This window comes from Erythrolamprus reginae, chromosome 2, assembly GCF_031021105.1.
Source record: "Erythrolamprus reginae isolate rEryReg1 chromosome 2, rEryReg1.hap1, whole genome shotgun sequence".
Classification (NCBI taxonomy): domain Eukaryota; kingdom Metazoa; phylum Chordata; class Lepidosauria; order Squamata; family Dipsadidae; genus Erythrolamprus; species Erythrolamprus reginae.
The window spans coordinates 296,802,057-296,816,784 of NC_091951.1; the positions used below are offsets into that span (position 1 = coordinate 296,802,057).

The following is a 14,728-nucleotide window of genomic DNA, read 5'->3' on the forward strand; positions in this document are numbered from 1 at the left end:
ATAATGATGTTTCTTCTACACTCCCTATTTTTCCATGTAATCGCCATCCCGTTCTATGGCCTTTCTCCAGCGAGACACAAGGACGTGTATGCCCTGTCGGTACCACTCCTTGTTCTGGTCACGAAAACATTTCTGCACTGTGCGAATCACCTCTTTGTCCTCCTCAAAATGTCTTCCACCAAAATGTCTTCTGTCGACTGCAGATTCTCCATAAACTGTACACAAACATTTGTGAATGTTCCCAACAGTTTCTTTCTCCACAGTGAGAAATCCAATGATGACATGCTGCTTGTAACGTACATCACTTACAGACGCCATTTCAAAACACTGCTGCAGCTATGCTGTCTGAAGAAATGCAAAATTTACACACGTACTCCTAAAAATTCAAATAATGTATATATAAAGTTTCACATTCATACCATTATTGTAGGCTGCGAAAAAAAATGTGGTGCATTACTTTCTGGGCAACCCTCGTATATTCTGTAAGCTACCTTGAGTCGCCATGGCCGAATAGGCAGCAATATAAATTCAATAAATAAATAAATAAATAAATAAATAAATAAATAAATAAATAATACTATATATTTTCTACCTTAATATTTCAGCTCTAGCATTGCAGTTTCTAACTAAAGCAGTATATTCTACTTTTATGTTCTGTCAATTTCAAATTGAATGTGACTATAAACTCATTAACCTCCTTTTCTTTTGCTTTCGTGGATGGAGCATAAATGTGGATAATTGTCATATTAAATATTGATTGTTAATTGATAAGTTGGTCCTTTGAAGCCAAGCATTGATCTTACTATATCTTCCTAATATAAAAGCAACACTTTTTGTTTCCTGAATAATAAAAGCATGACATTTCATTCATTCAAACCATCTGAATTCACTGTTGCCTAAAGCATCAATGTATCACCAATTTATTTCACCTTTGCAGTACTGACCATTTCCTTATTCATGCTTTTTATGTTCCATGTTCCCTGTATCATTTTTTCTTTGCAGCTGTAGATTTACTTTTTCTGCATGGCAAAATCAACAACTGTATGTCCCTAAGGCTTTAAACTAGCCATCTTGTAAACACAATTAGTACCATAAAGATCCTCAGCTTTTTCTCAATAACATGTTGAGCACTGTCTCACCTGAGTACCATCACCCACCACTATGCTGTGCTTCATTTTATATTTTATATCATGTGGCTTTCTTGCTAAAATACAGAAATGGTTTATCACTGCCTTTTACTTACACAATATGAAAAGATGCCCTTGCCATTGTCACTATAATAATCTTTACTGCAACTATCTGCCTATGTTACTGTTGCCCAATGCAGGGGCCTGCTTGCTTTGAATGGGCAGGAGGGATGATTCTCACATTTTGGGTGATCCTGAGAATATATATTCTTATTATAAACTCCTGACATTCTATGCTCAACTTTCCTGGGAACACCTTCCACCACTGCCATGATGAAGCAACATAAGAGGACTGTGGTTAATACCGTATTTTTTTAGTGTATAAGACGCAACCCTCCCAAAAAGAGAGTGAAAATCTGGGTACATCTTATACTTCAAATGTAGCCCCGCTCACATGCTCTGCGCGTTGCATTTTCAGATGGTTCCAAGTGGCAGGGATCCTTACTTCCACATGGAGCTCAGGGAACTGCATGGAGAACGTCCCTAACTTAGAGGAAAAGGGGTGAAAGTTCGGGAGGAGGAAAAAGGAGACGCTGCACTGGGATCGTCCCAGCTGCCAAAACATGGAGCCCAATTCCTAACAGAGCGAAGAGTGAGGAGGGAGGGAGAGGCGGGATGAGGCAGCAGCGGCCGAGGGTTGGAAGTGGGAGGCAGAAGTTGGGGGTAACTCGGGTCCCTGAGAGAATTGCAAGGGGGCTCATTTCCCTCGTAACTGTGGCAGGCCTGGATTTGAGAGATGCGGGAGTTCTCAAAGAGCTTTCCAATAAGATCTCCAGCCTTGGTTTTGATCCCAAGTCGCCTGCAGAAAGAGAGCAAAGGATTGAATATGAAGTTTTCAGGTGGCAGATCCCACTCCATTTTGGGGGAGGGGGAACCTGCCACCTGGTATCTCTTTCTTCCAGATCTTCCATTTCAAGCACCCTTTTTGTAATTGGGGAGGGAGATCTGCTACTTTGTAAGGTATATTTTCATTATTTTATTTTATTACAGCTAGATTAAAAAATAATTGTACACAATTATGACATAAGAAAAATGAAATTGCCAATCAATCCTAACAAACCATTGATTTATTTTCAGGACCTACCAGACATTTTTAACTATTTACAGTTCTCAAATTTTTAACAATAAGGAAACAAAATATTTTATCCCCTAAAATGTTATTTTAAAAAAATGAGGAAGGATTGGGATTCTTCCTGTTCAACTCCAGTTAATAAATAAAAAATATAACTCAAAAGCCTTAACAATTTTCAAAGACTGACAGGGAAAAATTCCCCTTTCCCTATCTTAGGGATTAGTTCACATCAGCTCAAAAAATAAAGAGAACAGTCAAATAACACATGCTAGATCTGAATAAATGAAATATTCTCATTGAATACTTTGTTCTGTACAAAGTTGAATGTGGTGACAACAAAAAGAAATTGACTGTCAATCAGTATTACTTCCTAAGTGGACAGTTTGAATTCCAGAAGTTTGATTTACTTGGAGTTATATTGTGTTGTTTAAGTGTTCTCTTTATTTTTTTTTTAGCAGTCTATTAGCAAAGTAAAGACTGACTTTACTTTTATAAATGTCTGGGTGACATCAAAGCATCTGCCTCACCTTGACTAAAAAAGCAAAGGAAATCCTTCCCTGAGCAGCAACGTAACTGCTTAAACCTCCTCCCCCCTCCCCCGCAACCGCATCTGTCATTCAATCTCCCTATTGGCCAGTTACCACGCGCGATTCCGCGGTCACTCAATCCACAGCCAATGAATGCGGGCCGCCTGTGACCAAAAGGCAAGCAGAGTGAAAACAAAGAGTGGGGAGGGCGGGAGACTGGCCGCTTATTGGTTGCGAGGGAAATGCCATCTGGGTTCGGATTGGCTAAGCGAATGAGCCGCTCGACCGGGTGAGGAGATCGGGAAACTGAGGCAAGGGAAGCTTCTTAGCTGTGGGGAGCCTTTGGGAGGATTCCGTTCGCTACTTTGGGGGTTGGAGGAGGGATACCCTTCGTTCGAGTCGAAGCTTTGACGAGTTCAAACTTACCCCGCTTCGCCCCGGTAAGTAGGAAGAGATTGCAGAAAACATCAGAGAAAGGATGCTCTTCGCTTGATCCCACCAACCTCGGGAGATTTCGACACCTGAGCGTTACATCACCTGCGGAGCCTTTTTTACCGCTATAGATACACCTCGGGTAAGATACCCGATTGCCCGTTACCGTTTTTAACCCATGGACATTTCAGGACAGTCGGGCTTTAAAAAGTCAGAGGGCACCGGACCGCAACGAAGGCAAAACGGTGACGTCACCTTTCCCCATCGGCAGAGGACAGACTTTGTTAGGCTGAGGGTGGAATCTGATAGTGCTTTTTGGGACCTCCTGATCGAATAGAATAAGAATTAGAATAGAATTAGAAATAGAATAGAATTCTTTAAATCTGCACTTCTATTCTACTAGTTTTTCTCGTCATTCCTATCATCCTTTTCCTCCCACTTAGGACTGTATGACTGTAACTTGTTGCTTGTATCCTAAGATTTTTATTAATATTGATTATTTCTTCATTGCTTATTTGACCCCTATGACAATCATTAAGTGTTGTACCATATGATTCTTGACAAATGTACCTTTTTCTTTTATGTACGCTTCCTTGTGTGTCCAATCACACTTGGCCAATAAAATTCTATTTTATTCTATTATATTATTGGCCAAGTGTGATTGGACACACAAGGGATTTGTTTTGGTGCATCTACTCTCAGTGTACATAAAGAAAATATAGATTTGTCAAGAATCATGGTACAACACTTCATGATTGTCATAGGGGTCAAATAAGCAATGAAGAAACAATCAATATTAATAAAAACCTTAGGATACAAGCAACAAGTTACAGTCATACAGTCCTAAGTGGGAGGAAATGGGTGATAGGAATGACGAGAAAAAAAGTAGTAGAAATAGAAGTAAAAAGTTTGACAACATTAAGGAAATTGTTTGTTTAGTAGAGTGATGGCGTTCTGGAAAAAAACTGTTCTTGTGTCTAGTTGTCTTGGTGTGCAGTGCTCTGTATGGACATTTTGAGGGTAGGGATTGAAACAGTTTGTGTCCAGGATGCGAGGGGTTAGTAAATATTTTCACAGCCCTCTTTTTGACTCCTGCAGTCTACAGGTCCTCCTCAATGGAAGGCAGGTTGGCAGCAATTGAGCATAAGTTTTCCTGAGTTTGCATTTTATTTTATAAAGTGCATAAAAAAGGCCAAACTGTTGTACGATTTAAATTGCGATCTCTGGGGAGGGGGAGCGAGAGGGGTCAATGATGCTTATGTGTTATCAGATTTCTGATTTTTTCCCTCCCTCGTTGGATGGTCTGAAAAAGTTGGGAATATGGGAAGAGTTGTTTTAATTTAACGGGATTATTTGAAAGACTACTTAGCAGCGCTTGACTTGAATCCTGCCTTTTGATTAAATTGAATGGTCTATGTAATAAACAACAAAAATGCAGCATACAAACAAAAAATTTAAGATGTATACTTTAAGGACCCATGCTAACATTTAAATGCAGCCATACAGGCTGTAGTGGGGCTATCAAGATCTGCTCACATTTCAATATCACTCAGAGAGCTGCACTTGTTGGCAATTGGTCTCCAGGCGCAATTCAAAGTGCTGGTTATGACTTATAAAGCCCTATATGGTTTAGGACCAGATTATCTTCCGGACCATCTTCTGTCTCATGTATCCCAGCAGCCAGTTACGTCCCACAGAGTTGGCCTCAAAATCATTTCTGACATTGTGTCAAGAAACATTGTGCGCGGACTTGTTCAGGCAATCAGCCACCAGGAGTCAATTGGAAGGCAAAATCAATCGATCAATATTACATAAATAATTAATCAAAGTATTATTACTCCTTTGTTAAATATTAAATTGAATACTTTCTGCTTTAATTGTGCAGTAATTGGTTTAGAAAATCCTAGTCATAATGGTTTGAAGGTAAGAAAAATACAAAAAATAACTTACCTCAGGTTTTTTTTTAAAATAGTCACAGAAATTTGATATTCAACTATACAAAGGTTAAAAATAATTTGAATTGAATAACTGCCAAAATACCATCATTGTTAGAAGTTTAGAGTATTTTATTAAGGAAGTGCCTGTTTGATTTAAATCTTGGGATAATCACACACACACACGTAATCAGTCTCAGGTGATTTATTTTTAAATTGTTTTTCCCCTTATAGGTTACAAAAAGAATGGAAGATATCTCTGATATAGATTCTTTGGCTACAAGGCTAAAAAATACCATGATTCAGTACTATAACATTGAGGACAATGAATGGAGAGTTGCTAGGAAAACAGTAAGTTATTGAACAAATTTTCTTGCTTTAATAAAACATCAAGGTAAACATTTATATTATATTAAATTGTGTTGGTGACCATATTTCCGGTGTTAGTTTTAGAAAAATAGAACACACTATGGTGATTCTTAGTTTCCAAAAAAAAAAAAAAGACCAATCAAACCTTTGGAGAAATATTTCTACTATCTCATAGTGATAAATTATAAGTTATATTGTTTTCACGTAAGTGCTATAATGTCTGCAGTGGTCTTAAAATGTAGAAAATGTACTTAGTTTCTAAGTTGGATTAGTTTAAGTATATTATTTAATGAATTCATATTTAAGTAATGCCTATTAATAAAACTATTTAGGGATAGTGAATGGGTATCAATGAATGAAGATGAATATGCAAAATTGTAATTATTATATGTATTTTTTTATTATTTTAAAAAAATAAAGTTTCTGTATCCAAGAAGTTTTTAAGGTTTGCCTGTGTATGAAAAGTTCCTTCTAATAAGGTCTCTGAATAGAATCTGAAATTTATTTCGTAGACTCGGGGCGGCTAATGTACTTTTTAAACAATTATATTCCACATTCTTAGATATAAGTCACTGAATGTTTTAATAACATATCAATAGTGTGATCCTTCTTTTTTTTTTCTGCAGAAAGATGTTACTGTTTGGCGTAAACCATCAGAAGAATTCAGTGGGTATCTGTAAGTTGAACTTTAAAACATTTGTACAAAATCAAACTACGTGTGCATGTATGCGTGTTGACCTAATCAAAATAAATAATAAGATCTTTCAATATTAGAGCAAAAATTAAAATTGGGCACCCAACAGTATATTATTATCGGAATTATGATGTATACCATATCACAAAACTGTCTCCTTAGGAAGATGAGAATTATACTAAAATAGTCCGAGGTGACAGAATCTTGTAAATCAGCTGGTGTTTTCGCTCCCTCTTATACTCCAGAGATTCAGGGGAAGCTGGCCCAGTGTTTTTCTAAGACTTTTCTGTCTCTTTGGGCTTAACACATGCTTCCTCTTTGTCTGGTGTTTGGATGCTTTCTCCAAGATTATCTCCATAGCTGCTTACAATTATTTACTTGGATATCATAACTACAACATTGGATCCTAATATCAAATTCATCAATTAGCTATGTTTGAAGCATGTGAACTATATATTTTTGTTCAACTGAAGGGTAAATACACATCCAGATTGCTTTTGCTGGTAAGTGCAATACAGGATACAGTATTATAATCCAGTCCTGAAGAACTAATAATTTTTATAAGTGTAATTCCACCCTTTCAAATTGGATTTGTGCATAAACACTTGGAAGAATTGGACACGCACTACAGAGGTTTATTGGTTTTTGAACAACTTCTAAAGACTTCTACAAATATCCTCATTGTAAGTTTTAACAGTTTTAAACTCTTTTCTATTAAATCTGGTCTTTAGTTATAAAACAGAAGGTATTGTGGAAGATGTTACCAATAGAATAATAGATCACATACGTCCTGGACCGTATCGGATCAGCTGGGATAGCCTGATGACCACAATGGACATTGTTGAAAAGTATGAAGAGGTAATGATGGGCCATATTTCATACACTTAGCACTTTGGAGGTTTTCATTTATAGATCATAACTATCAGGATTCTGATTAGCAAATGTAAGATGCATTATGTTTAACAGTCAGGAATTAATTTGTGCATACGCTATAAGTGACATTCTTACTTACTCCTAAGTTGGGGACCTCAGTAGACCTAGCTAACATAACTGAAATCTATCTAAAGTTCTTTATCAGAGCAAATCTGAAGAAATGAAGAAGGCACAATCTGTACCGCATTTTTCCACTCCATAAGATGCACCTGACCACAAGACGCACTTAGGTTTAGAGGAGGAAAAGAAAAAAAAACTTTCAGCTGGAACCTTAGAAAACCACAAATAGGTCTTCTCATGTGGCAGCTCTGCCTATTGATTCCTGAGCTGCAGAAAAGAGACAAAAGAGGTAGAGTTTAGCACTGTAAAAAGACTCCGCCGCTACAGCCCAGCTGCTATTCACCAAAGACGTACAGACATTTCCACCTACTTTTGGGGGGTGGGGGGGAAGTGTGTTATGGAGTGAAAAATATAATTATTTTAAAAGTCATAGTTGTAGAACATTCTCATTTAGATCTCTACCGATGAAAGGGAAAGTATTGTTCTCCCAAACTATTTTGTAACGCCGGCTGAATATATTTATATATTATATATATTTATTAGATTTGTATGCCGCCCCTCTCCGAAGACTCGGGGCGGCATACAATGAATACAATTTTCATGATCCTGAAAAGATTTTCTTGGCCTTAGAACAATAGTAATACAGGTAGTTCTTGCTTAATGACAATAATTGGAAGTGGAATTTCCACCATTAACTGATGCCGTCATAAAGTCACATGATTGTACCAATTAGTGATGGCAGCTCTCCAGTTACCATTGATAAGTGAATCACCATAGGTTCTTAAGTGAGAACCTCACATGATCTTGACTTCTGACTTCCTGCTGGCTTCCTCAGTGACTTGGCTTATGAGAAGCTGGTAGGGAAAGTTGTGAAGGTGTCATGATCATGTGCAACAGTTGGAAATCTGGGCTGGTTGTCAAGCACCCAGATTGTGATCACATGAATGCTGGGGTGCTTCAACAACCAGAACTTCAAAGACTGGTTGTAAATACCTTTACAACCATCATACATTCAAACAGTTGATGAACAAGTGATCATTAACCAAGGACCATCTCTATATGGGTATACAAAATCAGACTGCATACACAAACAGCTTGAATTCAAGTAGGCTGAACAAATGTTCCCTTAGCTATGGTTTGTTGAATAAATTGCAGTGTAAATTACATGTAAATGCAGTACAGTGCTTAATAAAAACGAATCACCCATAAATTGCCTTTCTAACTTTCTGACTTTGCAGAATTGCTGTGTAATGCGATATACTACAGCTGGTCAAATATTGAACATCATTGCACCAAGAGAGTTCATTGATTTCTCCTACACAACCAATTGTGAAGATGGCCTGCTGTCATGTGGTAAATTCTCATTAATAGTCTTTTTATCTTCTAATCATGCTTTGTAAGAGTAATTTAAAATTGCTGAAATCCCCACAAGTTTGCTTTGGGTTGCTTACAACACTGAACATCTTATTTTTAAGGAATGACTCCTTGGATTAGGATTTCTTCAAATGAACAGGATTAAACCCTTGTTCCAAGCTCAAACTTTTTAGAATGAATATTACTTGTGTGAAAAGCATTAGTGATATAAAAAAAAAACCAAACCAATGGGCAATGTTTTCTTCTGTCTGAAAGATAAATTTAGTACATTTGTGACAAATGAAATATGGAGAAAATCCTTGAGTATTATAATGGTTAATTCACTGCGGGGAAAAATCAGTCGTTTTAAGGCAAGGCTCACAAAAGCAGGGGCAGCTTGACCCAAAAAACTATTTTATTTTTGATTATGCTAATCAACAGAAAATAAAATTGCAGTATCATGAAATAATCAGCACAATGCTGTCAATAACTTTTAGGCATGGATAGGTGCTTCTTCACATGCTAATTTCCTTATTTTATATGGCTAAATAAAATTTATCCTGGGGAACAAAGTAATGGTTCAGGTCTGGGATTTGGATAGTCCCTTCCTTAAAGGAATTTTACTCTCACCTGTACAAAACAATTCGCAAAAGAAATTCTGCACTTTGATATATAAAATAGTTGCATGTCTATCTGAAATTATGTTTATGTGAGTGCACATATGATTTAAGATTAATAATCTTCTCATGTCCCTTTATTTTATGCTTAATGTTTTGTATACTTTTTATTATGCATTTTCTAAAATGTTCATTCAGTTAAAAAGCCATTTTAAAAATGTGTTCCTTTAGATCAGCATTTCCCAATGTTGGCCGCTTGAAGATGTCTGAACTTCAACTCCCAGAATTCCCCAGCCAGCATTCACTGGCTGGAGAATTCTGGGAATTGAAGTCCAGACATCTTCAAGTGGCCAAGGTTGGAAAACACTGCTCTAGATCCCATATAATTGCTGTTGATGTTATTTGTTAAAATAGGTATTAGCCTGGATTACGGTGAAGTGAGGCCAAGTTTTGTTCGAGGATTTAACCATCCTTGTGGCTGGTTCTGCTTTCCACTCATGGACAATCCAAGACATAGTCTTTTAGTTGGCTTTATCCAGACGGACCTGCGTGGGATGCTACCACAATCCGTGGTAGACACAGCTATGGCTGGTACACTGATCAGTTTTTATTCTGATCTTAGGAAAGCTCTGAAGGCATAATTAGTACAACTACAGATTCTCTTTATCATTCATGATGTTTTTCTGTTTTACACAGAATATATGTATGTATATGTTGGAATTATATGTTGGAAAATTTCACACGAAGACCTGTGTTTTTCCATATTAAGCACAGTAGTTTTATTTGCACAGATTGATATATTTATTTTGAAATAAAACTCTCAGAGAATTCAGTTGAGATAATTGTTCTAAAGTAATATCCATGTTTATGTTAGAAAAAAGCACATATCCTGCTTTTAAGACCTGACTTGTGTGAATTATTTTATTCTCTTGAATACAGAATTTTTTATAATTGTGAAAAGTGTTTTATCAGGGTATTAATTTGAAGGATTATTTCCTAACAGCATGTTAGGAAACCAGAAACCAGTGTACATTTGTCTTGGGGAACTTCTTCCCCATGGCCTTCTAGACATCTTTGTAGCAGAACATCTGCTAATTCTTGGAGTTTTAAACATAATTTCGGGTCCTTCTGTTCCAAGCTCTCTCTTACTCCATGGCTCAAAGTTATTGGACTATATTCAATTATAGTCCCCCTCAATGCACTGGAGGTGATTGGAATACAAATATACTGTTACCATTATTCCATATGCACAGAGACCTCTTTTTATGGACTGCAATTGTACAAGAAAGATCTTAGGTTAAGGTCACATACTTAGAATTATCAGAACAATATATCGGTTCTGTGAAATGGCACCAATTTCAGTGCAGCAGAATTGATACTTTTGGAGCTCTCCTTGCCATATTGGGAATACTGCAACCCAATATAGTTGCACATTTATTTTAGAAACACTATTGTTATGTATGAGAGATCATCTGGGTGCCAGATGTGTATGTTGACTTATACCGTAGTAAGGTGAGAAAAGAAATTGCACTCCCAATCATTGCCTTGAGGGACACTACAACTACATACATATAAATTGTGATGTAAACAATGAGACTGGTACTGTGCTGCAAAAGCTTAGTGATTTAAAAGATATTTGAGGACTGTTATCATCTCGTTCAAAATTGTTGCATTCTGTACTTTCAAGTTTTAGGTTTAAAAAAGTTCAGCATTTAAGATGCTTGTTTGAAAATTGTACACGCTTTCTATAATTTAAAGCCTGACATTTTAAATTGCCCTCTTTATTTAATATCATTTCATTGGAAAGCTATGTGAATGATAGAAATAAGAAACACACACTATGTAGTCAAACTATCCATTATAAGAAGACCAAGGCCATATTACGAGTATCCATTTTTGAGGTACATGACTTTATCATGGCAAGGGAGATAGCAGTGTTTTCAATAAGAGAAAATACATTAATATACTTGGCTTGTTACATCATTCTAGCACCACCTGAGGATTGTAAATATGGGATACTAAAGAATGAGCTGATAGCTGAGAGACTAAGATTTCTATAAGTGCTTTACCTCAGCTTCTATTTATTCAGTCATGGATAGAATAAAATGCCCTGATCTTTAAAGGACTTTCAAGTGATACAGATTTAATTCATGTGTGATAACACATTAAGCCACTAAGGTTTCACCACAGTGCTTATTTCAATTAAAAGAACAGACACATGGGTTTTAGGAAATGAGCTATCCCATGTTTATTCCTCATGTATTCCCAGATCTCTGAAGCCAGGATGATGGAGCAATAGCACAATATCACCAAAAGTAAGCTTAAAGGATAGGGTTCAGATAGATACTTGCTTTTACTGCAGATGTAAGAAGCCATAGTAGTGAAGATCAAGCAATGCAAAATGTAATAGTTCAGTCGTGTGATGTGGCAACCTCAGGGTTTAAATTTTGCATCTCTTTCTTCCACCGTTAGGCAGGGATAGACTTGTTGCAAGTCAATACAAAGAACTCCTATACCAGATATTGATCATTAATCTTCCTGAATCTATTTTTTGGGGGAGGGAGGTCCTTGGCAGTTTTAATCCCTACGCTATTAGTTGATGGCCAACTAATTAGTTGGTGTTTCCTACTGGAGGTCTGATAAAACCATCTACAGTACTTCAAAATGTGCATTCTAAACATTTGCTGTGACCAGAATTTGAAGAATATATTTTTGTGAAAGAAATAGAACAGTATGTTGTTAAAACCTTTATGCCATAATTTCTAACTTTTTGAAAATTTCATGGCTTAGTGCATAGTTTGGAAACACCATAGGATACTTTGGCTTGAAAGTGTATTTATTATTTATTATTCTTTATTTATTAATTGGATTTCTATGCTGCCACTCTCCAAGGACTCTGGGCGGCTCACACAAAAAATATATAATACACAACATCTTAAATCCAATTAACTAATTAAAAAACTAAAAAAAACCCCAAAAGACCAATAAAACCAATCATTCCATCCACTCCACATTCTCTCAACACATTAACTGGCCAGATATATTATGTGATATATCTTTTCATTAACATTAATGGATTCCATTTCCTAATTTTGCTTTCCAAGCATGAGAAAGAATATTCACAGTCCAAAAGCTAATAATATTCATACCAATTCTTAAATCACACACTCCTTATTAAGGGCAGCTCAAAGCACTGCAATTTATACTCACAATTGTAGCATTTCTTATAGTGTTGGTTTACATGTACAGCAGGGGTGTCAAACTTGCGTTGTCATGTCGTCATGTGACATATTGTAACCTTTTTCCCCCTTCACTAAACTGGGGATGGGTGTAACCAACACGTGACACATCTGGCCCGGCCACAGGTTTGACACCCCTGATGTACAGCATTGGGAAAATTACATCATCAGAATGAAATTGTGCTATTTTCTCACACAGCTGTGAATTTATGTAAAAGAATCTGCTTCTGCATTATTACAAACAGCTGAACATAAGGGCTATATTTACATATTGTGTGGAGTAAATCAGAACACTATCATATCCCCATGAACTTGCTTTAACTATTATTTAAATAGATAATTCACCTGGCATAGAATCATTTTTTCCAGGAAAGGGACACTATATATTTAATTATTTAATAGGTAGCAAAGCAGATGCCTAATAAACAGCCTCTAGGCTCAGAAAGTGTTGTAAATAGCATGCCAGTACTAAAAATAATAACATTATCTAAAATTATTCTAAGTGAATTGTTAATAGATGGCAAAGTTAATATTAAATGCATGCAGGCCATTGTGTCTGTGTAATAGTTATTCAAGCCAAAATCCAGAATCTTGGATTTGACTAGAAGATGCTTTTTTAAAAATGTGCATACAGTAGAGTTGCTCCAGGACTTCTATAACAGAAGTAAAATCTGTTTCAGATTTCTAGTTTAATGCTGCTAGCAAACCTTTTTCTGTTTGTTGATAATACTAAGATTCGTTTGTCTTAGAGTTTTCAATTGTTAGTTCTAGTTTAGAAGATTGATTGCAAAGAAACTGCTCAATCCTCAGTAGTTTCAGAATCTGCAGATTTTGGTAGGAAATTGTAATAAAATATTTTCTGACTCCTTTAAAAAAAACCAATGATGCAATTCCATATTATTCTTCCTAGGAACTAGACAGAACTATTAAACAATGAGAGTCAGAAAACATGCATTGGATTGTAGCTACAGGGCTTAAGCAGATGTGCATTGGATTTTTTAAAAAAGGACTGAATTGATAGTGTATACATTCATATATATTTTATATACTTTTTTTTACTAATCTAGACATAAGAATTTGGTTACAAGAGGCTTCTATTTTATGAGGAAGGGAGGGGAATCCAGATGTTTCCATTCTCCCGTGCTTTTGTACTACTTTTGTTTTGTTTTAGCCAAGGGAATGATGTATTACATGCACAATCTATCTTTTAAGTGGGGCCCTAAAAGCCATCACTTTGAAAACATCCCATTACTGCACCCTTTCTTTTTTTTCAGTTTAAAAGGTAAAGCCATTTGTTATTGGCAGAAAAAAATGAGATGAATGTCAACAACCTGTTAATGTTCCTTAATGGCTCTCCAGATTCAGCTAGTAAAAGCAATTGCTATTCAGTAAGATTTAGGAATGTGTCCTTACAACTGGATGGTATCCAGGCTTGATTCAACATTTTCTTCAGGAATAAAATTATAAGTTTTAAAGAAATTAAATAGTACTTCTTCATGCTTCCTCTGACAATCTGGCAGAATATACCATGTTTTTCGGAGTATAAAACACACTCCCCACCCCCCAAAAATGGGTGAAAATTTAGATGCGTCTTATAGATTGAATACGGTGTTTTGGGCCTCCCAAACCCTTATGTTTTCGCTCTCCCTGGTCCCCAGAGGTACTCTGCAGTGCTGTGTGCATCCCATTTGTGCCAAAACCAGGCCTATTTTTGGGCTCCCAAGCTCTCTGGGATTGCATTTTTGCCCCCCAGGCTTCCAGAAACACACTGCAGACTAAAAATAGGCATGTTTTGACAAAAATGGGCCCATTTTCTTCCAAAACGGGCCTGTTTTTGGCACAAATGGGACACACAAAGCATTGCAGAGTGCTTCTGGAGGATGAAAATGCAGTCCACAGAGGGCTTGGGAGTCCAGAAACAGGCCCAGTTTTGGAAAAAATGGGACGTGTGGAGCACTGCAGAGTGCTTCTTTGGACCAGGGAGGGTAAAAATGTGATACACAGATATCAAAAACTTTTTTTTTCTTATTTTCCTCCTGTAAATTTAGGTGCGTCTTATAGTCCGAAAAATACACTAATCTTAATTGTTATGCTATTGATCTAAATTTCTTGTCAGTTTAGATGGATGTTTGGAAATCATTTTGCAGGCTTAAGTGGGAATTTCATTTCAGGTAAAGGAAAAAAAAGATGCAAGAAGGATGTTTGTAACGTAAGAACAAATGCAAATTGTTCTTACGATGCATTGATGCATTGCTGTTCTGTATTATAATAGAGATGATTTATATTTATGTATTAAAGTATTTAATCAAAA

The 14,728-nt window shown here is 36.4% G+C and overlaps 1 protein-coding gene across 4 annotated transcripts; it reads left to right on the plus strand.

The window, feature by feature from the left end:
- The first annotated feature begins 2,996 nt into the window (after positions 1-2,996).
- STARD4 (StAR related lipid transfer domain containing 4) lies at positions 2,997-14,728 on the plus strand. 4 transcript variants are annotated; one of them, XM_070742932.1, is made up of 6 exons: positions 2,997-3,075; positions 5,387-5,503; positions 6,148-6,197; positions 6,947-7,073; positions 8,447-8,561; positions 9,593-14,728. In XM_070742932.1, exons 2-6 carry the CDS (start codon positions 5,399-5,401, stop codon positions 9,817-9,819), a joined length of 624 nt encoding a protein of 207 aa, XP_070599033.1. In that variant the 5' UTR covers positions 2,997-3,075; positions 5,387-5,398; the 3' UTR covers positions 9,820-14,728. The 4 variants fall into 4 exon arrangements, with proteins under 4 accessions (XP_070599033.1, XP_070599030.1, XP_070599029.1 ...); XM_070742929.1 differs by having other exon boundaries at positions 3,048-3,226; XM_070742928.1 differs by having other exon boundaries at positions 3,061-3,360.